We start from the raw sequence: 25257 nt of genomic DNA, 5'->3' as shown, positions 1-25257 counted from the left end.
TGGAAGCTCACACTGAGCTAGCTGCCCCTGCTGGGGCTGGATGGGCACAAGCAGACACAGGTCCTGAGACAGGTGAAGCTGCATCAATCTAACGTGCCTCCTGAGAGGGGTCTCATAGGCTGTCTGATCAGCAGAGAGCCCAGGACTTGGGCTGGGTTGTGGTGACCCAGGGCCAGACAGTGGAGAGTCCTGGTCGTCGGTTTGGATGCTTCTGCCAACACTGCCCCATGTTTCTTTGACTTTTTAAAGTCTTGACTCGTAGGGAGATTGTGATCAGTGAAAAACCCCACATTTTGTTTTATATTAATGGCGGTCGTGTTCAGTATGTGTGTAATTTATTTTCTTTTTGAACTTAAACACAGCACTTACTCAGCTCTTCAATTTCCTCCAGTTGAGGGTGGCCCCCTGGCTTCAGCTGGGCAAGATCTTTTGGTACCTTGGTTCTGTCATCCAGAATATGAGGTAATTCTTCCTGGCTCTGAGTCATTTCCAGTGCCCTCCAGGGCCGTGGATGTGAAATGGTTTTAAAATTGCAGAGATGACCAATTCAGAATGAGGAGAAATCTCCCTACCCTTTGCCATGTCACTTTGCTTGGACTGGAGTTGTTCCTCCAATGCTGGGGAGGGGGGAGGGGGGTGTCAACCTTAGTTTAGGTTCCCTCAAAAGCAGAGCTTAGGCAAGGACTTGGATGCACATAGTTTATTTGGGGAGTGCTTCCATAAGGCAGGAGTGAGAGTTTGAGTGAGCCAGAGAAAGAAGAGCTAATAAAGTCAAATGTATTATTCTGAGCTATTTACCACTGTGGGAACATAACATAACATAACATAACATAACATAACATAACATAACAGCTACCCCAACTTAGAGCTGGGATAGAGAGCACCCCACCCTCCCTACCCCAAGGCTGAGATCCAAATCTTGTTGGAGAGTATGGCTGTGGCTCACTAGATGGCAGAGAAGTCACTGTGGTGCCACTCTGGTGGAACTTGCTAGAAATTTGTCCTCTAGAACTTTCTGGAAGCCTACCCTCTGGATACTAGAGAGAGCTGTTCATAGGGAGGTATCTCAATGGGAGAATTCTGCTACAAAAGCATCTGAAGGAGTGCCAATGTTGCTGGGTTCTGCTGACTACCAAGCATAGCAGTAGCTGGGCACTGGGGAAACTTCTATAAGAACCTGGTTCTCCAGGAGCACACCAGACACACCAGAACCAGGAAGCAAAACTTCTTCCTCCTGCAGCCTGGCCTGAGCTGTGCTATGAAGAATGGGAGAAGTATCACCGGTGGCACTCCTTGGGGGTGCTGTGCCTATTGGGAGGAGGGCTCACGAGGACTGGAAGGAAGGACCAGAAGAAAGTGCCAGAGGGACCAGCCCAGGAGCACCCACGAGGCTAGCCCTCAGGAAACCGTCTGAATAATCAGGTTGGGGGATTTTTCTAGGGTGAAGAGGAAGACTCATGTGGCAATCATGTGAGTATGGAAAGGAAGCTTAAAACAATGACATGGGCCAAGATTGGAGAGATACATGAAATAGTTAGAATTGTCTTTTAGATCCAAAGTATAATTATTATAAGGGAAAAATTCAAAATTATTTCTTCCCTTCCATTGCCCCACGATTTTATTTGTTAATACCGTGAACAATAACTTTGCAGTTCCCCAGACCAGAAAGAAAGTGCAAAAAGAAAGAACTAAGGAACTGAAAAAGAAAAAAAAAAAGTTTTCCTTCAAACCATCTTTCTACGGACACCTGAGTGGCTCAGTGGTTGAGCATCTGCCTTTGGCTCAGGGCATGATCCTGAAGTCCCGGGATCGAGTCCCACATCGGGCTCCCTGCATGGAGTCTGCTCCTCCCTCTGCCTGTGTCTGTCTCTCTCTGTGTCTCTCATGAATAAATAAATAAATTCTTAAAAAAAAAAGAACATATCTTTCCTGAGCCAGCAATGAATTCCTGTGTGCAGTACGTTTTAACGTTTGCATTATATAACCTATGGTAGCTAGAGCCTTCTTGTGAATGGAAAATTCATTATTTTTTAGGCAACCTGGTCCTGGCTCTGCCGCTAGCCAAGTCTGGGATAGGGGCCACTCCTCTGAGCCTCAGATTCTTTTCCTATAAAATGAGCAGAGGGATTTGTTGCTAAAGCCCTTTCCAAAATCTAACATTGTGTTTCACTCTCTTTCATGAATAACTTGCAAAAAATTTAATTTAAATTAAATTTATGGATCTGTAACTAATTTTCTTTACTGATAGGGAGTTTTCATTTCTTAAATGATTCACAATAAATTCCTTCAAAAAGCAAATTATCTCAGTGTCTACAGGACTCAGTTACCACTTACATTTCAGAAACATGATTGATAGAGTAGTGCAGCCTGTCTTAGCCAGTCTGGGCTGCTATAACAAAATACTACAGACCGTGTAGCTTATAAACACCAAAAATTGATTTCTCACCATTCTGGAGGCTAGAAAGTCCAAGATCAGGGTGACAGCATAACAAGCTTCTGGTAAGAGCCCTCCCTGGGGATGCAAACAGTAACTTCTGCTTAGAGGGTAGAAAGAACCAGAAAGCTCTGTCCAGCCTCTTTTTAGAAGGGCACTAATCCCACTCACCAGGTCTCCATCCTCATGATTTAAGCACTTCCCAAAAGCCCCAACTCCTAATACCATCACGTTGAGCATCAAGTTTCAACACATGAATGGGAGTGAGGCACACAAACTTTCGGCCTATTCCACAGTCAGTGGAAAAGTAACGAGACTGCTTAAAATTTTTGCAGAAGTTAATAAATTATAATTACGCCCTGACACTTACCTGGGGCCAGTCTTTCTTAAGTCAAGAAAGTGTCCTCACCTGGGCGAGATCCTAGAGACAATACTGAAGTCTGAGGCCCAGGGTAAAGCAAGCAAACAAAAAGACAAGACGTGGTTCTTGCCCGATCTCACGCCATGAAGGTTTCCATTCATTCAAGGCCCAGGAAGTTCTTTAAACGCAATTATTTCTGGTATAAATAAAAGTGTCATTTTGGGGATCCCTGGGTGGCTCAGTGGTCCAGCACCTGCCTTTGGCCCGGGGCGTGATCCTGGAGGCCGGGGATCGAGTCCCACATCGGGCTCCCTGCATGGAGCCTGCTTCTCCCTCTGCCTGTGTCTCTGCCTCTCTCTCTATGTCTATCATGAATAAATAAACAAAATCTTTTTTTTTTAAAAAGTGTCCTTTCTTCTCAGAGCCTCAACGCGTCATTAGTTAATTAGTTGCTGTCCCAGAGGCGTCTTGGAGAGAAAGGCATTGCAGGCGCCGGCTTCGGCCCAAGGGTGAAGAAAGGCAGAGTGCGGGGCTGTGGGAGCAGCAGCCGGGCGGGGGGCGGGACCAGGGGCGTGCAGGCCCCGCCCGCGGTGGGCCGGGTCACGGCCCCATGCCCAGTGGCCGGCACTTGGGGGCGCTCACTACTCTGGAGGGACCTCCGGCAAGTTCGCCGCGCTGCGAGGCGGGAGCTCGCCACCCGAGAGCGGAGTTCGAGTCCTGCCGCCCCCGCGAGTGGACACCGCACGCCCACCGGCGGCTCCAGGCCGGCCCCGGAGACGGGGACTCCAGTGCTGCGGGCGCCGAGCACCCCCTTCCCAGGGTCGGGGGCCCGGCGGGGGAAACGCCCTCTGGCTGTGGGAACGGGGTCCCCGCGGCGGGTGCGGAGGCCCGAGTGGGGGTGCGGACGGGGGCCGCAGCGGGAGGGGAGGAGGCGGGGAGCCCGGCGGGCGCCCGGTCCTCGAGCGCCGCCGAGTCCGCGGGGCGCGCTCTTCGGCGCGCGGCCGGTGTGCAGAGCGCGCCCCCGGGTCGCTGCGGGCGCCGCCGCGGGCTCAGCAGGTGCAGGTGCTCTCCCGGGGCTGCGGGAGAACTCTCCCAACTCTCCGAGGGCGCCGTCCGGGGGCGCGGCCAACTGCGCCCGGGCGCCTGCCACGTCCCCGGCCACGCGCGCGGCCCGCCGCGTTCTGCAGGGCGCGGGCGCGCGTGGGGGCGGGCCTCGGGGCGCGCGAGACACCGCGGGGAGAGCGCGGCCGCGGGAGCGGGAGGAGGTGCCCCGGCCCCGCCCCCGGCCCCGCCCCCGGCCCCGGCTCCGTCCCGCCCGGAGGACTGGCCGCGCGACTCCGCCCCCGGGCCCCGGCCCCGCCCCCAGGCCCCGGCCCCGCCCCCAGGCCCCGCCCCCGGCTCCGCCCCAGACCCCGACCCCGACCCGCCCGGGGGACTGGCCCGCGCGACTCCGCCCCCCGGGCCCCGCCCCCGGCCCAGGCCCCGCCCCCAGGCCCCGCCCCCGGCTCCGCCCCAGACCCCGACCCCGACCCGCCCGGGGGACTGGCCCGCACGACTCCGCCCCCGGGCCCCGGCCCCGCCCCCAGGCCCCGCCTCAAGCCCCGCCCCCGCCTCCAGCCCCGCCCCTTCCCAGGCCCGGCTCCGCCCCCGACCCCGCCCCGCCCCGGGGACTGGCCCGCGCGACTCCGCCCTCGGCCGCCCGGGCTTTCACTTTCGCTTTCTTGCGGGCGGCCCCAGACCCTATCCGCGGAGGGACCGACACGGACGCCAGCCCCGCCGCCCGCCGCCCGCCGCTGCGGACACGGTAACCTCGCGGCCCCCCTCGCGCCGAGTCCGGGGAGAGGGCCCGGCCCAGCTCGCTCCGCTCCGCCCAGCCCAGCCCAGCCCAGCCCAGCCGGCCCTCGGTTCCCTGCTGGCCGCGGGCCGGGACAGCCCTGCAGCTCGGCTTTTGGGAAAGGGGGCGTGGAGGGAGCCGGGAGGGAGGGGGTGGCGGTCTCGCCCGGCTGACCGCGAGCGCCCCGCTGTCGGACCACCCTGGGCGCTGGTCCCCGCGCCGCTCTAAGTCAGCCGCGGGCCTCGCTGTGCCCGTCTGTCAAATGGGAACGGTGCTGATCGCGGCCTGGGGGGCGCCGGGAGGATGGAAGTTGGTCACCGGTGCATATAGCAGGAGGGCCTGGGTCAGGGCTCAGTGTGCAGGAGCTGCTGACCTCCTGCCTGGGGCCGCTGGTGCAGGGCCCTTGAAGATCTCTTGAGGAGGTGAAAAAAACAGGACCACAGTCGACCTTGCAACCTTTCACCGTTGTGTTCAAGTTTATCGTAACGGAGCAGTAAAATTACCTGTGGGTTACTCTGTGTGGGCCATGCTCAGGCTCTTCCCTTGAACTCTTGCTCTGGTGGACTGTGTGGCCCTGTCCTTTATTTACTTACAGCCTATTTCCTCCTTCAGGGGCTGCTGACCTTCAGCCCCTATGAACAGCCCTCACCTGGGTTCATAATCCACCTCTGCTTCCTGTTAGTTGTGTGGCCTTGGGCAGGTTACTTAAACTCTCTGAAGAAACCCAGGTTTCTTCTGCAATGGGCAGGGGCTCCAGCCTCCTAGCAGTGCTGCGAGCCTCTGGTGACAGGGGTACCCAAGTACCAGGGGCGCCTTCTCCAAGTGCCAAAGGTGAAAGGTCCTCAGGGCTGCTTCTCTTTGAGCCTTTTAGGGAGATTGTCTTCACTGGGGCAAGAGTGGGGGCAAGTTGCGTTATGCCACTTTTCAGAGGAAGTAGATGCAATGAGTCCTCCCACTCATGGAAAAAAAGTTCAGGATATAGCCAGAAGTGATTTCCTACCAGATATGTACCAGTCGCCTATTAAAACATGTTTAGGAACAATCACCAGAGAAATATTTTTTCATTCTCTGTAAAAGCTGCTTAAAATATCCGTGAAGGTTGGCAGTTGAATGTGTTCTTGGTCTTGAGTTCTGCTGACAGTGGCGATAATAAGGAATGTTTATTGAACATCTAGAACGTGCTATACTGTACTTAGTACTTTACATGCGTTTTTCCATTCATCTCACAGCCTGTGACTTAGGCATCATTATCTTCCCAATTCACAGATGAGGAAGCTGAGGCTCAAAGAAATTGAGCCCCTTTGTTCAAGGTCCCATGGCTAGTAGATGGAGGAGCCAGTTTAATCCCTGATCTGCTCTTCCCATGACTGGGCTCTCAACTTGGTTGTGTTCTCTGTCCTGTGTCAATAATTTATTCAGACACTGAATGATTTAAACATTTTAAGTACATTTTAATTAAAACATTTATTAAAAAAATATTTATCGGGACAGCTGGGTGACTCAGTCAGTTAAGCATTCAACTCTTGATTTCAGCTCGGGTCATGATCTCAGGATCCAGCCGCTGCATCAGGCACGGCGCTGGGCATGGAGCCTGCTTAAGATCTGTCTCTCTGCTCTCCCTTTGCCAATTCCCCCCATCCTTCTCTTAAAAGAAAAAAAAAGAAAGATTTATTTATATTTTTTTAAGATTTTATTTATTTATTCATGAGAGAGACAGAGAGAGAGAGAGAGGCAGAGAGGGAAGCAGGCTCCATGCAGGGACCCTGACGTGGAATTCGATCCCGGGTCTCCAGGATCATGCCCTGGGCTGCAGGTGGCGCTAAACCGCTGAGCCACCAGGGCTGCCCAAAAGAAAGATTTATTGAGTGTCCACTATGTTCTGTCCAGAACTTTTCTATGACTGAAACAAAAAAGGGTAATTAAGATACACTCTAGTTGAGATACACTCTCTGTTCGCAAAGAGTTCGAATCTTACTGGATACTAATGACAATAAGGATGACAAGAGCTAACCGGGAGTGCTTACGTGGAGCTCCTGGCAGTGCTAGTGCTTTATGTGCATCACGTACTGATTCATTTAGAGAGAAGATCGACACGTGTAATTGAAGACAGATGCGCTGTTGGATGAGCAGGAGCACTTGTGTGCTGACTGTTCTTTATGGCCTGAACCCTAAAAGAGGATGAACACTGGAAAACAACACTAGGCCTGCCCCATCTAGGCACAGCAGAGCTGAGATAGATAGATTTTCCTGGTGGGCTCTGAGTATGAGTGGAAATACAGGGTCAACACCACATCTTGGCTTGGCTGAAATGATGTGGCCGACATCAGGCACCCTGCTGGGTCAGCACCCTTGTTCTGGGTGAACTTGATTTTCCCCAGAAATCAAGCCTGGCCTCATGGGAGTAAGAAAGTCACTGAATGTTTGCTGTCCCCCTACACAGTGCTCAGCATCAATCCAGAAAGAGGCCGTAGGTTTCAGACGGAAGACTCTCTTGCCTAGTGTTTGGGGGGAAAGCTCATGGAAAGCCTCCCACACTGAACCATAGAAGTGAGACTGAATTTTATGTCTTGGTAGCCAAGTCCAAAGTCCCCTCCATGTGGCTGGGAGGGACAAGGACTTTAAGCTGCACCCCTGCTTTGATGGAGCGTGTGTGCAGTTCCCCTCTGCCTGCAGCACCCCATCCCTGCCCTCTCTGCTTCCCCTTCTCAAACCTCAGGTCAAATATCTCCTTCCCTGAGAGCCCTCCTTAATTCCTCCGAGGCTCAGGAGGGTCCCCTGGTATGGCTTCGGATGGTTGGTCCCTGCGGCACTCACCACAGGGTAGCTCGACATTTGTGCCATCCTTTTATTAAAACCTGCTCCCTGTCAAGGCAGCACCAGGTCAATGTGGTCCCAGCTTCATCCTCTGCTCCTAGCACACAACCTGCTGTGTTATCCCCCCAATAAATATTCAATGAGTGAATGAAGGGGAGTTGCCAAAACTCTTCTCAGCATTCCCCGCAACATCAGAACAAACATCTGGCTTTCTTAGGAGCTGTTTGCTTAGGATTGTCCTTTTTAAAAAGTTGGTCACATTGTTAGCATCCGCAAAAGGCTCAAGGCTTAAAGACCACATGTCAGAGGTAGTGTCTTTTTCTGATGAATCTTGTATGACTTTAACTTGTTATCTTTTAAAATGTTTCTGTGCTTTGCTAACAACAATGCCCATGAAAAGTAACTAAGTCGGGGCAGCCCCGGTGGCCCAGCGGTTTAGCGGCGCCTTCAGCTCGGGGTATGATCCTGGAGACCCGGGATCGAGTCCCACGTCAGGCTCCCTGCATGGAACCTGCTTCTCCCTCTGCCTGTGTCTCTGCCTCTCTCTCTCTCTCTCTCTCTCTCTCTCTCTCTCTGTGTCTGTCATGAATAAATAAATAAAATATTAAAAAAAAAGAAAAGTAACTAAGTCTGCATAAAGGAGATGAAATGAAAACTATGAAGAGGGGATCCCTGGGTGGCGCAGCGGTTTAGCGCCTGCCTTTGGCCCAGGGCGTGATCCTGAAGACCCAGGATCGAATCCCACGTCGGGCTCCCGGTGCATGGAGCCTGCTTCTCCCTCTGCCTGTGTCTCTGCCTCTCTCTCTCTCTCTCTTTGTGACTATCATAAATAAAAAAAAAAAAAATTAAAAAAAAAACTATGAAGAGTTTCTGCATGCCTGAATTTATGTGTATTTGATTTAGGGACGGGGCTATCTCTGTTCTCAAGAAACATTGCACTCTAATCTGAAAAATCTGCCACCAACCAGCCACTCATTGGTGGCAATGGTGGGGGGGGCTCATGAGGTGTTGAAAAACAAGTTGGCCACATGGCTCCTCTCAGTCATTGTAGAGAGCTGCTGTGGGACCTCTCCCCCCCCCACCCCCATTCTCTTCACCCCACTAAGGTAAGCTGCAAGGTGACATGATAATGCCACTCAGAATTCCATGAGGTGGGCATGTTGACATCTTGGGCGCCTCCTCTCAAGCTGGATTCCTTCTCCTTCCCACCTCCAGAAGTCCTTACTTGTGCTCTGGGGCACAATGTGTTCTGTCAAGTGGATGCCTTCTTGTTCTCCGACAGTGAAAACATCCCAGGGTGAGCCTAACGGGAATGCAGACCTGCATTTGCCAACTGTGGCCCAGTCTACAATCTCTCAGAGATCAAAACAGAAGAAATTGGGCCCTGGAGGGGCTTTCCTCCATTACTAAAAGTTGAGCCCTTCATCAGGAAGGAAACAGGACGTGATTTAGGAAAAAGGACTTTAGCACAGGCTCTGCTCCCAACCTGTTACATCCCTTTTGGCTGTTTCTCCTCCCTTGGGACATTGGTTTCTTCCAGCTTTCCATTCAATTAATATTTATTCAGTAAGCACCTTTTGTGTGTTGGGTGCTTCTGCCCTGATGAGATTAGAATTGTTGTGTTTGAGCTGAACAATAAGCAGAGTGAAAATAGAAGGCAGGGAGAAAGGGGGTGGGAGGAGCTGATGAGATCGGTGTAATTAAGGCGGACCTCCCTATGGAGGTGACATTTAAGCTGAATTCTGAAAACTGTTTATTAGTGAGCTGGGCAAAGATGTCATGTCCAGTGAATGTACAGGTGGTGACTTCCAGAAAGAACTATGAGCCCTGATAGAACCTGAAATGAACATAATATGCTTCAGGACACTGAGAGGGTGCATGGTATGATAGTAAAGGGGGGGAGGTCCTCTGGGGTGGATATGGCTGGCTTCAAATCAAAGTCTTACTATTAATTATTTATGTAGCTTGGGACAAGCTATGTAACTTTTTCTTGCCTCACCTACCTCATGTGTCAAAAAGCAGTGATCACAGGGGTGGTCTAACAGCATTATTGAGAATATTAAATAAGATAATGCTTATAAAACACATAAATAATGAGTCAGTTTTTATTCTTTTTTTAAGATTTTATTTATTTGAGAGAGAGAGAGAGAAGACAAACGAGCAGGGGGGAGGGGCAGAGGGAGAGGGAGAAGCAGACTCCACACAGAGCAGGGAGTCTGACGTGGGGCTCAATCCCAGCACCCTGAGATCATTACTTGAGCTGGAAACCAGAAGTTCAACCAACTGAGCCATCCAGGGACCCCAGTCAGTTTCTATTCTTACTGTTATTTTTAACTCTTTGAAGCAGAGAAAGTAGTAGATTAGTAGGAGACCCTACTTTTTCTGTAAAGGGCCAGGTAGTAAATATTCTAGGCTTCTTAGGCCACATGGTCTCGATCACAATTGCTCAATTCTGGTTGTGAAAGGAAGGCAGCCATAGGCAATATATAAACGAATGGGTATCTTTGTTTTTCAGTAAAACTTTATTTGTAAAAACAAGTGGTGGGCATAGTTTGCAGACTCCAGTACTAGATGATGAAGGGTCTTTTTTTTTTTTTTGTAAGGTTTTATTTATTTATTCATGAGAGACAGAGAGAGAGAGAGAGGGAGAGGCAGAGACACAGGCAGAGGGAAAGCAGGCTCCATGCAGGGAGCCTGATGCGGGACTCGATCCCAGGACTCCAGGATCACGCCCTGGGCCTAAGGCAGGCGCTAAACCACTGAGCCACCCAGGGATCCCATGATGAAGGGTCTTAAAATCTAGGGAGATCAGTTTAGATTTGAACTTTGGGGGGTTTTTTTTGTTTTTTTGTTTTTATTTTTTTGAGGATTTTATTTATTTATTCATGAGAGACACAGACACAGAGAGAGGCAGAGACGTAGGCAAAGCGAGAAGCAGGCTCCCTGTGAGAAGCCTGATATAGGACTCGATCCCAGGACCCCAGGACCCCAGGATCACAACCTGAGCCAAAGGCAGATGCTCAACCACTGAGCCATCCAGGTGCCCCAGATTTGAACTTTTTAGACGGTAGGGATCTCTTGAAGATTCTTGAGTAGGAAAATAACTTGCTGGAAATCTATTTTGGTAGAAACATGTAATAAAAGAATCTAATACAGAAAGCTTACATCCCAGATTCCTACTGTTTTTTAATTGGGTTTGAGTGATGCCAGGAAAAGGCTGAGCACTTTATAGCCTGTCAGAAATATGGGGGGAGTTTCTTGTTGCTACAGACCTTGATGGACTTTCCACAGCTTCTTGTTTTTTTTAAAACATTTTTTAAATTTATTTATTTTTTTTTCATTTTTTTAATTTAAATTCAATTTGCCAACATATAGTATAACACCCAGTGCTCATCCCATCAAGTGCCTTCCTCAATGCCCATCACCCAGTTACCCCATCCCCTCACCCACCTCCCCTTCCACAACCCTTTATTTGTTTCCCAGAGTTAGGAATCTATCATGGTTTGTCTCCCTCTCTAATTTTTCCCACTCAGTTCCCTCTCTTTTCCCTTATAATCCCTTTCACTATTTCTTATATCCCACGTATGAGTGAAACCATATGATGATTGTCCTTCTCCAATTGACTTACTTCACTCAGCATAATACTCTCCAGTTCCATCCACGTCAAAGCAAATGATGGGTATTCATCTCTTCTGATGGCTGAGTAATATTCCATTGTGTATATAGACCACATCTTCTTTATCCATTCACCTGTTGAAGGACATCATGGCTCCTTCCACAGTTTGGCTATTGTGGACCTTGCTGCTATGAACATTGGGGTGCAGGTGTCCTGCTGTTTCACTGCATCTGTATCTTTGGGGCAAATCCCCAGTAGTGCAATTGCTGGTTCATAGGGTAGCTCTATTTTTAACTTCTTGAGGAAGCTCCACACTGTTTTCTAGAGTGGCTGCACCAGTTCACATTCCCACCAACCGTGCAAGAGGGTTCCCCTTTCCCGACATCCTCTTCAACATTTGTTGTTTCCTGCCTTGTTAATTTTCGCAATTCTCACCCGTGTGAGGTGGTATCTCATTGTGGTTTTGATTTGTATTTCCTGGATGGCAAGTGATGCAGAGCATTTTCTCATATGCATGTTGGCCATGTATATGTCTTCTTTGGAGAAATTTCTGTTCATGTCTGCTGCCGATTTCATGATTGGGTTTTTTGTTTCTTGGGTGTTGATTTTAAGAAGTTCTTTATAGATCACCCAAGAAACAAAAAATCCACAGCTTCTTATACACAGGGAACTTTTAACAAAATCTTGGATGTCGGATGAGAAGCTCCCTAAGGGCACAGATTTTGTTTCCTTTGCTGCTGTCTCATCCATCTCTGGAACAGTGCCTGAAATAAAGTTGGTGCTCAAGCATTTGAATGAATTGTTGATGCAATAGCCCTAGAGCCTGTGTATGCAAGATTGCTCACCTCCAGGTTTAATTAAAAACTGTTAACACCTAGGAAGTGCTGCTTAAAAATATCCTGAGGCCAGCAATGCCGCTAGATACCAATGTTCTGGTTTGTTTTTCTCTTTCCAGATGGCAGATGATCAAGACTGTGGTATGGAGCAGGCAGCTGGGGACTCAGAAAGCCCAGATGCAGTTGATGCGAGGCCAGACCGGTCCTCCTTTGTCCCATCACTCTTCAGGTAAGTTTCCTTCTTTGCAGGATAAAAGAGGGGCCCTGGGCTTCCTCAGCCCACTATGCCTCTGCCATTCTGCACGTGTGTGGGGAGGGGGACGTTCTGGGCAGGACACCTGTGCTGAGCGTAGAAGATTTGCACAGAGTCCTGTCAGCTGTATGTGACAACAGGAGGGCTCCCATGTGCGCTCCCTGTCTCACAGGGCAAGCCCAGGTGCAGGGGAAATGAAATTACGGGGGTGCCCTGCCCTATATTACATGATGCACAGACCACCTACCAAGGAGACAGTTGATTCACATAAATTTCTACTTGGATTTGTGATATACCCTTAAAATTTAGGTTTTTCCTTTCTTTTTTACGTAAGTAAGATGGAAGGTTCTTTCATCTGGCTTTAAAATTACCATGTCAGGGGTGCCTGGGTGGCTCAGTCGGTTAAGTATCTGCCTTTGGCTCAGGTCATGATTCCGCGGTCCTGGAATTGAGCCTGCTTCCAGCTCCCTGCTCAATGGAGCACCTGCTTCTCTTCCCTCTGCCCCTCCCCCTGCTCATGCTCTCAGTCTCTATATCTCTCATAAAATCTTTAAATATATAAATAAGTAACATTAACTATGTCAGATGCCATTTTGGGTCACTAATTCATTATTTCATTCACTCATTAAGTATCTATGGAGCAACAGAGAGAAGTCTCCTGTACCAAATTTGAACCTGCATTCACCTGTCTCTCACACCAAGCTCTCAACTAGGACTCTCAGCTGCTGCCTTAATGTGCCAGGCTCTGTGTTTGGCCTAGGGCTGCAGCTGGAAATAAGGTCAACAAGATCCACATGGCCCCAGCCCCAGACAGTCACATTCCTGCAGGGAAGGCGGCTATGCAACAAGAAACTGAGGTATGCTGCTGGCATGGAGGCAGGACAGAGCAGGGCACTTGGGGAGTAAAATTGAAAAAGGGACCCACCCTGGTCTTGGGTGAAGGAATGTCCCCTGGGAGATGTGATGTATGCTGAGACTTGATAGAGAGAAGAAGTTGGGGAGGGGGTGGGTGGGTGCCTGAGATCAGGGTGGTGGTGTGTGCTGGCAGGAATGTGGGATGTGGATGGCTGGCAGAAGAGGAGACAGGAGAAATAGGCAGGGGCCAGATTTAGAAGGGCTTGCCTGTAAGTCACATTAAGGATTTGGAATCAATCCTAAGAGCAAGGAAGTCATGAAAGAATTTTAGAAGTAGAGTGACTTAGGGGCATCTGGTGGCTCTGAGTTAAATGACTGGCTCTTGGTTTCTGCTCAGGTCATGATCTCAGGATCATGAGATCAAACCCCACACTGGGCTCCTCTTTCAGCACAGTCTTCTGGAGGTTGTCTCTCTCCCTTTCCTTCTGTCCCTACCCTACCCCTGCACATTTACACACACACACTCTCTCTCTTAAATAAATCTTAAAGAGAAAAATAGGGGTGCCTGGGTTGTTTCGTTTGTTCAACGTCTGCCTTCAGCTCAGCTCATGAACTCAGGGTCCTGGGAACAAGCCCCACGCCAGGCTCCCTGCTCAACAGAGTCTGCTTCTCCCTCTCATTCTCCCTCTGTGCTCACTCTCTTTCTCAAATAAATTAAAAAAAAAGAAAAGAAAAAAAGTAGAGTGACTTAATCAACCATACCTACTTACCAAAAAAAGAAAGAAAGAAAGAAAGAAAGAGAAAGAAAGAAAGAAGAAAAGAAAAGAGAAAAGAAAAGAAAAAAGAAAAAGAATCGTTCAGGATTGCCAGAGCTGCAGTGCGGGGCAGACCCTGAAGAGGGCAGGGAGCTGTTGCAGCTCTTGGGGGCAAGATGCATCAGGTGGAGAGGAGCGGCCGGACCCCCAGAGATGCCACAGGTCCCAGAGGTAAAAGGAATGGGACTTTGTGACCAAAAGGAAGGAATGGCCGAAGAGGGGAGAGACGATGAGGAAAGTGGCACCTGAACCCCAAGGAAGAGTGGAAGTCATCTGCTGACCCCTGAGCCCTCTGATTAGAGAAAGAAGTGAAGAAATCCCTATTTCTATTGTCATAGTGTCAGAATGGCACCAGCGTTTGCCACCTTTCATAATTTCCCTGAACATTCCTGCTACCTTGGCTCTGCTGCGCAAGAGAACATGACAGTTTTGGGTGGTGCCAGGGACTTGGCCTGTGATGGGCCAAGACTCTAAGTGCAACTCTGAACAACGGGACTTGCCACAAAGAGCAGGTGTCCACGGTCACACCTGGCCTGTCGACTCCCTGCACCTCCAGCTCTGTGTCTTGAGATTCTAACGGGGATTGTTTCTTCCGCTGAATTTCACTCACTGCGGTGACCTGAATATGGCACCCGCTCCCGTAGTCCCCTCAGCAGAGTGCAGGACAAGAAGTATCCCACCTGTCAGGTGTGTAGGTGAGTCAGGAGCTACTTCCAGTACTCTCCACCCCTGATGGCAGGGACCCCACCCAGCCTATCCCATCTCCAGCTCCCTTCTCCAAAGTGTCAGAATTACTGTCAGGTAAGGCAAGGTGGGGGGACAGTTGGCACCTCCTGCCCATTTGTAATTGAAGACACTCGCCTTCCCCTGAGGACCTCAGGGATTCTGGGAAATGAGAAAGAAGTCTCCTCTCCCCAGAGCCTTGGGAGGACTCCTTGGCCCCTGGCAGTTTTAAGCTTTCAGACTTATCTTGGCTTTGTCACCTCAGTGTCACTAGATGGCACCACAGCATCGTTTTATTTCCATTCTGTTGGGCCCTGAGTAAACCCGGCTGTTCTTTAACTTACTTTAAAAAACAAAACAAAACAACAACAAAAAACCCCACTAATTTTATTAAAGTATTTTCTAATTTCCTCATCACTGAAGAACATTTGGAAAACACAGGAAACCACAAAGGAAAAATATTCAAGATATTAATTTAAAATGAATAAAAATGTTTGGACTTGTAAACAGAAACAACTTAGAAGAAATCAGTGTGTCCATTCATTATGAACCACAGTTTATGGAACGAGGCCTAGAATCTTCTGTGCATTTGAAGAGGGCTTCAAGGTAACCCTAGCTCCTGGCACAGGGTACCTGCCCTCCAGGGTAGTGGTGTGGTCCCTGCCCTGGTGTAAACTCATGTTGTTACTGAGTGTCTAAGCGCAGCTACAGAAACGGCTGAAAACTGTAGTGTACTGGGAAGCGTGGGGTGTAGGGGCAGGGAGGGAGGGAGGGAGGAGGGAGAACCTGATGCATTGGAATTGGAGTTAGTAGGGGATAGGAAGAGCCTGCCTGCCAGGGCCAGGCCACAATGAAAGTGATGATCAGACTGTGCCTCAAAGGACAGGTTCTTGGGATGTGGGTGGAGGCCCATGGACAGGGTGAGTTTGGACCTGGTGACACCACCGGGAGCCATGGCAGGTGCAAGACGGCCCCTGCCCAGCAGCCTCCTGCATGTCCTCTCTGGGGCACAGTGGAGCTGTGAAATCAGAGGAACCTTTCTCGATTCCGCCCAAGGTCAGTATTAATTAGAAATAGAAGACAAAGTAGCAAACAGATTTTACCCACTCAGATTTCCCCACAGCCTTCTGTGTCCCTGCAGAGGGGTGTGTTTATCCTTCCATTTCCCAAGGGAAGGGGGCTGGGGGAAATCCTCGTTTTCAAAACTTGATAAACTCCCACGTTTTGAGACACTTGTTCAGCTCCCCTGGGCTTTCTGCTTCATGTCATCCTTGTGTTGTTCCTCCCTTTGTGCTCCTTGAGTGTATTTAGGGAAGGCCACTGGCTTCTAACTCTTTCTCCTCCATTGCTACTCGGGTTTCTCCACCAGCTAAGGGCTGTATGTAAACAGATTCCTATAAGACTATGTGTTCTTTGTAGAATTATAAGAAAGATCCAGGTGGCTTGTCTTCTCCTGTGGAGGGGAGGATGTTTCAGAAGAAGCAATGCTTTGGAATTAGAGAAAAGAACAAAGATCACAGACCTTGAGCTCATTCCAAAGACTATGTTCCAAATGAAGCAAAAGCCATTTGATCACACTCTGGTTAAAAGGGGCTAGGTCTGGCTGGGTACCCCAAAAGAAGAGGAATGTTAAAATATACCCAGGGAGTTGATTTTCCATAAAGGAAGTCTTCAAATTCAGACTGCAGAGCACTGGATGCCTGGCTCCCGAATTTGTACATAAACGGTACTAGAGGTTGACTGCTGTATTTGCAGCAGTGATGACACCACCTAAAACGACAGCAGGGAGCAGGGGTGATATGGAGGCTGACATCCCAGCTTCTGGTCCTGGCCTCCCAATCACCAGTTGAGGGGCTAGCAGGTCCTTTGACTTTGTCGAGCCTGTTTTCTCATTTGCATAATAGGGATGTGAATGCCTTCCATGGGATTGTTTGTGAGAATTGAATAAAGTAACCATCCGCTTGCTGAATTGCCTGATGAAGAAACCATATGTCATTCCTGATGGGGAAGAAATCATACCATTGTAATGTTAAAACTGGAAGACTCCTGAAAACGTGCTTTGTCCAGTCCCCACCTCCAATGGTCAAGGAAAGTTAAGACCAGAGAGGTTAAGTGCTTTACCCATAGTCACCCAGCAAGACCAAGACCAAGACCCAGGTCTAACTTGGGTCCAGTGCTCCACCCCTTAAATCAAGTGCCAGTCACGACTGCAGTGGCGTAGAGCCTTTCAACCACAGTAATCTACCAGCAGAGCGGTTTTTTTCTCCTACCCAGCTGGGTCAGCAAATTTAATTCTTCATTGAAAGTGCTCCCTTTCTGCTTCACTTCAGCTGAGGGATGGACAGCTTTCCAACAGGGCTAGCGATGGGCTTTCTGGTAAAGAAAGCCAAGTACCCATTACAGGAGCAGGGAGCCACACCTCTAAAGCATGGACACAGGATCTAGAAACCTTGAAGCTCCGCACATGTAGAATATCTCCAGTCATGTTAGGTTATGGCTCTCCCAGAAGGGGAAAAATGAGCTGTACGGTTAAAAGAAAAAAATGAAGAAGGAAAGTAAATGACCGGGTTTTCATTTTCAATAAAAATGTTAAAACACTCTTCTGGAAGTAAGTTTAGTCATAGAGAAGTTACTCTGAGGGGTACCGGGGGGGGCTCTGTTGATTAGGTGTCAGACTCTTGGTTTCCACTCAGGTCATGATCTTCAGGGTCATGAGACCGAGCTCCCACATCAGGGTCTGTGCTCAGCGGGGAGTCTGCTCGAGATTCTCTCTCCCTCTTCCTTTGCCCCTCCCCACCTAAAATAAATAAGTACAATCTTAAAAAGAAGAAGAAGAAGGAAGAAGAAGAAGAAAGAAGAAGAAAAGTACTTTGAAACTAAGGCTCCTGGGGATCCCTGGGTGGCTCAGTGGTTTAGCACCTGCCTTTGGCCCAGGGCATGGTCCTGTGGAGTCCCGGGATCAAGTCGCATCGGGCTCCCAGCATGGAGCCTGCTTCTCTCTCCTATGTCTCTGCCTCTCTCTCTCTCTATGTCTATCATAAATAAATAAATAAATCTTAAAAAAAAAAAAGAAAAGAAAAGAAACTAAAGCTTCTTAGTTTAGAAGGCCTGTTGCTTCCCCAGGACACATGTGGTCACAAGTAAGAGATGTACAGTGTGGCCCTGCATGTTCAAACTCCGAGCTCGCTGGAGTTCTGGGTGTTGTCTAACATGCACCTGTTGTGGAGAATTGCTCTGCCTTTCCTCTGAAAGTGGAAAAGATAAATGCAGTGACTGTAAGAACGCGGGCCGTCCTGTTAGCCGTTCTAAGTTCTGGAGCTTGCAGCCATAATACAGACATCAGTTCTAGGCTATTGAAAGGGAATTCTGTTCTTGATTTACCCCTGGCTGATTTTTTTTTTTTTTTTTAGTCTTTTATCAAAATATTTTTCTTTATTTATTTTTCTTTCTTCCTTCTTTCTTTTAGAGAGAGAGAGAAGGCAAACACAAGCAGGGGGTGGAGGGGCAGAGAGAGAGAAAGAGAGAGAGTCTTCAGCAGGCTACAAGCCCAGTACGGAGCCCCACCCATTAGGAGTTTGGTCCTATGACCCTGAGATCATGACCTGAGCCAAAATCAAGGGTCAGTCGCTTAACTGACTGAGCCACCCAGGTGCCCCTTTTATCAATTTTTATTGTCAGAGGTCTCTCTATTTCATTTTCAAAGGGGAGGAGGGAAACGTGTATGTAGATAAGTTTGGGGGAAAGACTCTTTCTCCCTAGCATATTTTAAGCAACTCTGTTTCTCAAAGTAGGTGTATGTTTGCAAATTTGAATTTCAGAAAAGAATGTACAGAGCCAAGTTTCTCTATACCTGAGGACAGCAATTGGTTGGGTTTGCCTAGAGTAGCAGGTGCTGCAGCTCCTCTCTCTCAGTTTCACACCCTTCTACTGCCCAAGCCCTTGAACCAGGAAGTTGAGAAAAGCAATGTTGAAACATTGCTTAATAATTGTTTCATTTTTATGTGTCCACATTTTCCTCTTTGCATGTGGAGGTACAGTAACTGCGAGACCATTCACTTTACTCCAGACCATTAAAAAAGTTTATATGCCTTATTTGAAAATTAAGGCCATTTGGTCCACCTTTTCTTTCATTTGTGTTAGTACCTTGAGCACCTTTATAAGGAGAAAAATAACCCAAAGAATTTGAACAGTGATCCTCCACGAAGTCACCTCCTATTTTTGTTCATTTACTTACATATAATTTTCCACTTTTGCAATTTCCACGTGTACTGTTTTGCCACCTTTTGTAGACTGGCACTTTGGTGGGTCACCCACATCTGCATGCTCATCACTTTAAATAGCTGTGTGGGATTTTGTTCTTCTGATACTCAGTCTCTTGCTTAGCCATTCCCCTGTTTCCATGTTATCACTCTTAAAATGATGCTTCTGGCTGCATCTTTGTGGACATCTGGGGTTCCCCCCACCCACTTTGGATTCTATGCTCCTAGAAAGTCACTTTGTCCCTAGGGAGCTGTCCCGGGGTGGGGAGGATGCAGCAGTGTGGAGCCTGGGCATTTCTGCCGGTCAGCAGAGAAGGGGAGGCCAGTGTGACTTTCCCAGCCTCAGTGTGAATGGTCCTATGGAAAACTCTAGCGTGCAGTTCACTGCTGATTCAGTCACGGGCCTTCAGGGCTGGGCGGGCTGTTCCAGTCTGCTGTCCCCTGCTGAGCCCCGAGCATGTTGAGTTTTTATTATTACAGAGAAGAAGGAAACTCGCTGCCCATAGTTGCTGGGCGAAGCCTAGTTCTGATGCACAGGGGGGTGCTTGCGGATGGAGACACGAGGTACCACCTTCACTCTTTCCTTTCCTCTCTGCCTCACTCTGTGACTTGGTATGTCCGGACTGTCGGGGATACCCGCTGTTAAAATGTTGAAACCATGAATGAATCATCCCAAAAATATTTAGACAAAGCAGCTACGAAAACCAGAGCTCTAGTTCCGAATGAAACAGCCCTGGGGAAATGTGTGCCTGGTGGTGTGTTTACTTTCCTGCTGATGAATGTCTGCAAACAGATAGAGCTTCTGGGGATCCTATTCATGGAGACGTTTTAGAAAATAAACAGTAGCAGGTTTGCATGTTTCTATTCCCTTCCGAATATAGAAAGGTATAATTCACATTTCCAGCAGCCTAGGGGATCCTGTAAGAGGATAAAACCTGTATTTATCCACTCCGGTGATGGGGAAAATTATACTCACACCCAGAATGGATTGTAAAAATTCATTGTGCACTCTCTGAGTTTTTTTACTTCTTCATAAAGTAGGCAGAGTATTTTTATCCTGTGATGTTTCCTGGTATGAGTTGCTGTAGGCTCTCCAAGGATGTCTTTTTGTACAAATAACCATCAGAGCTTGGTTGTAATTTTTTTGCCTCTTGACTTTGTTGAAATGACTGAGTTGGCCTCACTCCGTGGAATCTGAGGTTTAAAAAAAAAAAAAATGGGTCTCTAACCTAAGAAGTTAGGATCATCTAGTTTCTTCCTAATAATCAATGCTGTCATTATCTGTGTTCCTAGCAGAGATTTGAGCTTATCTGAATATGTCTGGGAAGAGAAGATAATGGCACTTGCTCCTACTGGTGAGGAAACGCAACACCTAGAAACAAGAAAGATGGTTAGGAAGCATTGCAGTAAATTAACCACCCATTGCATTTTAGCTCACACTTGCGAACACTTGCTACGTTGTTCTGCTAGGCTATCATGGTTATTGCACTCTTGCTTGTCTGGCCCAAAGAACAGCGATTTTATGGCCAGATTTTTTTTTTTTAATCTGTAGCCAGTTATGAAACACAGGAGCTTTTAAGAGGATTTAGAACTTTTAATTCACTGTTCTGGCTTACCATGATCCTTATCCTTAATAGCACGTTTCAAAACACATGTTTCTTCTTCTTCTTCTTCTTTGGCATAGTAATCTTGGCCAAAGTCTTCATAAGGTGAAAAAGGTCAAGATAAAAGCTGGATTTATCAGCAGAGAATTAGCAAAGGCAGAGGAGAAGGGGTGGGGGTGGGGGGGCAAGCAAGCAGGTAGAAATGGGAAATAATAGAATCTGACTTAAAAAATACCATGGCCAGCTTGTATTTGCAATGTCTTTCTGTACCCCTCATCTGTACTTTGCAGAATAAATGGGATAGTGAGTATTAACAGGCTTCGTAAAGCATAAAACATTACACAAATATTATTGATACTTGTTGCTGGTGACGTAGGGAAATGGGAAGTGGCTCTTCCACCGTTTGCCCTCTTGGTCAGATTCAGGAAAAAGGCTGGTCTCCATTGACCTAGTCCAGGAAGAAGCTCATGCCCTCCTTTTTGGGGTCTGTGCCATAGCAGTGCATACATGTTCCAGGATCTTCTGCAGAAAAGTCATATGAACTTAGAACTACAAGAATGACTACTTTTAGAAGATCTTATCTTGAGGGGTAGAGGAGGATCATCAGCTGAAGAAATTTCTCATCTGGATCTTTGAAAGCTTCTTAGTACCCTTCTCCTTCCCCACCGCTGGGCAAACCTGCTGTGCTGTGGACTGTTGCCATCTTCCTGCAGTGGCTAATTAATTAGCACAATCTCTTTGGAGCCCTTGAGGCCCTCATTCCTGTCCGAGGGCAGTTGTTTATCTGATGATCTGCTTGGCCCTGGCAATTGATTTCCAAACAGACAGTAACTCTTTATAAGCTGCTGGCACTAGGATTGCAAAGCTTCCCTCCCCGACTCTGAGTTACTGCGCCACCAGGGCAGTGCAGGGGACTCTCCAAACACTGTGCAAACAAAGGAGAAGTGGGGGTGGCATTGCATGCAGGGTGGCATTTCCTGGAAGCATTTCGGTTGTGCTGTCAGAGTAACTTCAGCTTCAAGCTCTGTGTGACTGCCCTCCCAGGAGACGTTGCAGGTTTCACAGACAGTTGTAAATCACACCCATGACCCCGCATCCAGTCTCGCTGCTGCCCAGGGGCACCTTCCACCTTCCACCATGTATCTGGTTCCACCTCCTGGCCATGAACCAAAGGTACCAAAGGCAGCACCCACATTGAAAGTGGCCTTTGACAGGAGGGGGCAAGCTAGCTCTCTGTCCTGTGCAGGGGTCAGCAGGGGAAGGTTAGAGTCTAGAGGGTCCACACAAGGGTTCATGGGAGGCTTATTTGGTAAGTGTCTGCCTTCAGCTCAGGTCGTGATCTCAGGGTCCTAGGATCAAGTCCCACGTCAGGCTCCCAGCTCAGCAGGGAGTCTGTTCCTCCCTCTCCCTCTGCCCCCGTAGCCCCTGGCTCATGCTCTCTCTCAAATAAATAAATAAAACCTTAAAAAAAAAAAAAAAAAAAAAAGAGGACCCAAGAGGTGGGAAGACAGGCTAGTGCTGAGGCCCTCTGACATCAGAGGATGTGAGCATCTCCAGGAAAACACACAGGCCTGGCTCTGATTCTCTTAAGTCTAGGGTGAGGCCCAGGAATCTGGATTTTAACAGAGGTGAGAACTACTAGAATAGGGGACTTGGTGTTGGACCTGTGAGTGAGTCTGTGCTCTCACCCCTGTCTGGCTTTGTGTTCTTGGACAAGCTAATGTCCTCTTTTCCTGTGAGATGGGGCCAGTGCCTTACAGAGTTATAAAGACCATTTGAGGTCATGTGTACATGGTAGTGAGGATTCTGAAATGGTACTTATTATGACCATATTTATGGCTGCCGTTGTTACTGAGGTGGAGAGGAAGCAGCAGCCCAAAAGGCTAGGGAATCCAATCACATGTGAAATCACAGTGAAAAACAGAATCACGGGGTCTCTCAGGAGCCCTTTCAACGAGTGGCACAAAAAAGTAGGAATCCAGTAATCTCCAAAATAGGCCAGATAATTAAATCCATTTGCAGCAGGTGATGTTTAACTACTATATAATTTTTATTTTAATCCTTTGATTAGTTAACTTATTCACATGTACTAAAAAGGAGATACAGTCAAATTCTTCCTCCATCCTGCCACCCTGGCCCCGGCCCCCTATTACGCAGGGGACCACTCTTTATGATAGACAACAAATACCATTAGTAATAATAATAACATTTATGTACTATCTGCTCCAGGCCACACACTGTTCTAAATGCTTTGTGACTATCAACTTGTTCGTAAGCTGTGAAGCAGAAGGTGTAATTTTGTCCTTTTTACAGAGGAGGAAGCTAAGCATAGGGAGGTTAAGTAGCTTACCCATGATCACTCAGCTGTATGGTGCCATCGGGTTTCAAAGACCAGCAGTCCGGCCCTGGAATTAATGGGTTTATCCATTATGTCACCTTTCAAGAGTCTTTATGCAAATACAAGCAACCATAAAGATACAATATTCCCCCTTCGTTTTCCCCCAAAGGATAATACACAGTTCTCATTGTCCTGCCCCTCTGTTTTCTTTCATACTGAACCTACGTCTTGGAAATCCTCCCACATCAGGACATAGAGAACTTCCTCCTGCTTTCTTGCAGTACTATGTTAATTTGACTAAAGACCCTCCCCTTCATGGTTCAACCTGGAAGTAGAGGCTGAAGTGGATCTTTGCAGCTGTCCTGCACGTCATGATGGAGTGGCTAACTGGACAAATTTTAGGTCTGCCAGCCAGCTCTTTTAACTGAGACATGCTATTAAGGTTCACCATTGGAAGTAAGAGCAGCAGGGGGAAGAGGGGGAAAAAACTTGCCAGTCCACAAGTGTTTCCAAATAGCATTAGGTGTCACACACAAGAGGAATATTCATGCAAAACCCCTCTCCTGTGTGCATGCAGAAGCAGCAAGCAGGAGCTACCCTTGAACACTTGTCTTTCAGAAATCATGTCTCTTCCTAAATGTGACACTGTACTTCATATCTCTGCAGCAGCCTTGCAGCCAGAATTGGCAAAATGGAAGTAAAGGCACTGCTCTCGTTGGGGTCTTGAAGGAAAAGTAGAACAGAGAGGGTGCTCATCCCTGGGGGAGAGGGTGCCGGAAGCCTCACAGCTAGTAGGTGGCCAACTCTGATCTCTCAGACTCTGATTCTAACACAATGTATCTATCAGGTGGTGGGCTCCAACCCACTTCTTTTCTTTTTTTCCTGGTGCTTTCTGCATCTTAATCATTTCTTCCTTGTGTTTGTCCCTCCAGTTACGTGCTTTAACCTGATCACAGGGATTGCTTCCCCAAAGTTAAGCTACAGATGGAGTTGTCCCAAGGCCAACTGTAGGAAGAAGACAAAGCTGATGCAATGGACGTGACTGCTCCCTAAGACATATCTGTGGTCTGGGAAGACCCAGGTTTAGCAAAAAGAAGGAAAAATAAATATGAACTGACTCAAATCCGGAAAGAGGAAGCAGATGCTTATTTCATTTTGAAAAATGAGGGTTCAAATTGGGGGCAGGCTAGGTAAGGGAATTCCCTCTCTTTTGAAATACTTACCAGGAACAAGAATCACACATTTCATATTCAATTTTAAGGTACTTTTTATAAACATGGGAAGTATTTTCTTTAAAGTGTGTGTATCTTATTCCCCTTTTGGAATCCTTTAAAAAAAAAAGTGTTTTCCAAATCTATTCTGGTAGAAGTGGAGTCTTTTTTTCCATGTAACTTATAACCAACCCTGTTTTTCTTATAAAAGATGCTCACTGGTTTTGTTTTGCTCATCATTGTGGATGGGCTAGTGACAGCTTTAAAAAAATCACAGTGTGTTTAGTACTTGGATGTTGTTGTACAGTTTCAGAATAATTCACACTGCAGAAGATAGAAGTAGAGTTTTATCTCTTAAAGACTTCCAGCCTGTTAGACTTAATACTAGTCTTATTAGGGTCTTTGAGTGGTCTTACATTAGCTAAAGACCTGTCAGGAGGAAATGAGAAAATGCAGGGAGAATTTTAAGGGCCTGGCAAATGTTAGTTGTTATTATAACCTATAAAATGGGTATAATTAAGTCACATTCACGTCCTTCAGAGGCTTCAAGATTTTGTGTGCATATGAAAGACTACGTGCAGGGATCCCTGGGTGGCTCAGCGGTTTAGCGCCTGCCGTCAGCCCAGGGTGTGATCCTGGAGTCCCAGGATCGAGTCCCACATCAGGCTCCCTGCATGGAGCCTGCTTCTCCCTCTGCCTGTGTCTGTTCCTCTCTCTCTCTCTCTCTCTCTCTCTCTCTCATGAATAAATAAATAAAATCTTTAAAAAAAAAAAAAAAAGAGTACCTGCAGATAATTTTCCACATGCACAGAGGACACTGTCAGTATGGGTTATTGACAGGGAATTCAGAAGTAAATCCTAGTCACCCCCCCAACCCCCACATGGCATATCCTTGAATGCTACAGAAGCTCACTTTACCAATATTTGTCCCCTCTGAGCTTTTATGGAGGCCCAGGAGAGGGAAAAGACTCTACAAGAGTATTACTGCCCATGAAATTGGCCATATTCTTCTGTGACGGTCACAGAAGGCTCTGTTTTCTAGGACCTCCAAGGAGGTCAGTGCTCTGTGAAGGGTCTCATGGGCAGATATCTGAGTCCCAGTCCAGTGCTTGTTTGTGCTGCCTTCCTGGGGAAAGAAAATGTAGGGAGGAAGAGTCCAGAGAAAGTGGAACAAATTGAGGCTATTTCTCTTTTAAAAATCAGGTGATATTACAGAAGAATGTTGGCCTTGTAAAAGTGGAGGATAGAGTGGGGTTACAGTTGAAGAAAAGCAATAAGCAATCTGGAGATTGGACACACAGAGT

General features: G+C 47.9%; 1 protein-coding gene across 2 annotated transcripts in view; it reads left to right on the top strand.

Moving 5' to 3' along the window:
* The first annotated feature begins 4465 nt into the window (after positions 1–4465).
* CASP7 (caspase 7) overlaps positions 4466–25257 on the top strand; it is a 30191-nt gene continuing 9399 nt past the window's right edge. For both annotated transcript variants that reach the window (XM_072805250.1, XM_072805249.1), the window contains exons 1-2: positions 4466–4599; positions 12015–12124. In XM_072805250.1, coding sequence (XP_072661351.1) covers positions 12015–12124 — 110 coding nt within the window. In that variant the 5' untranslated portion in view covers positions 4466–4599. The remainder of the gene's footprint in view (positions 4600–12014; positions 12125–25257) is intronic.

Source organism: Canis lupus, chromosome 29, assembly GCF_048164855.1.
Source record: "Canis lupus baileyi chromosome 29, mCanLup2.hap1, whole genome shotgun sequence".
NCBI classification, from domain to species: Eukaryota; Metazoa; Chordata; class Mammalia; order Carnivora; family Canidae; genus Canis; species Canis lupus.
The sequence above is the reverse complement of the archived record's forward strand: the minus strand, read 5'-3'. Positions and strand labels throughout refer to the sequence as shown.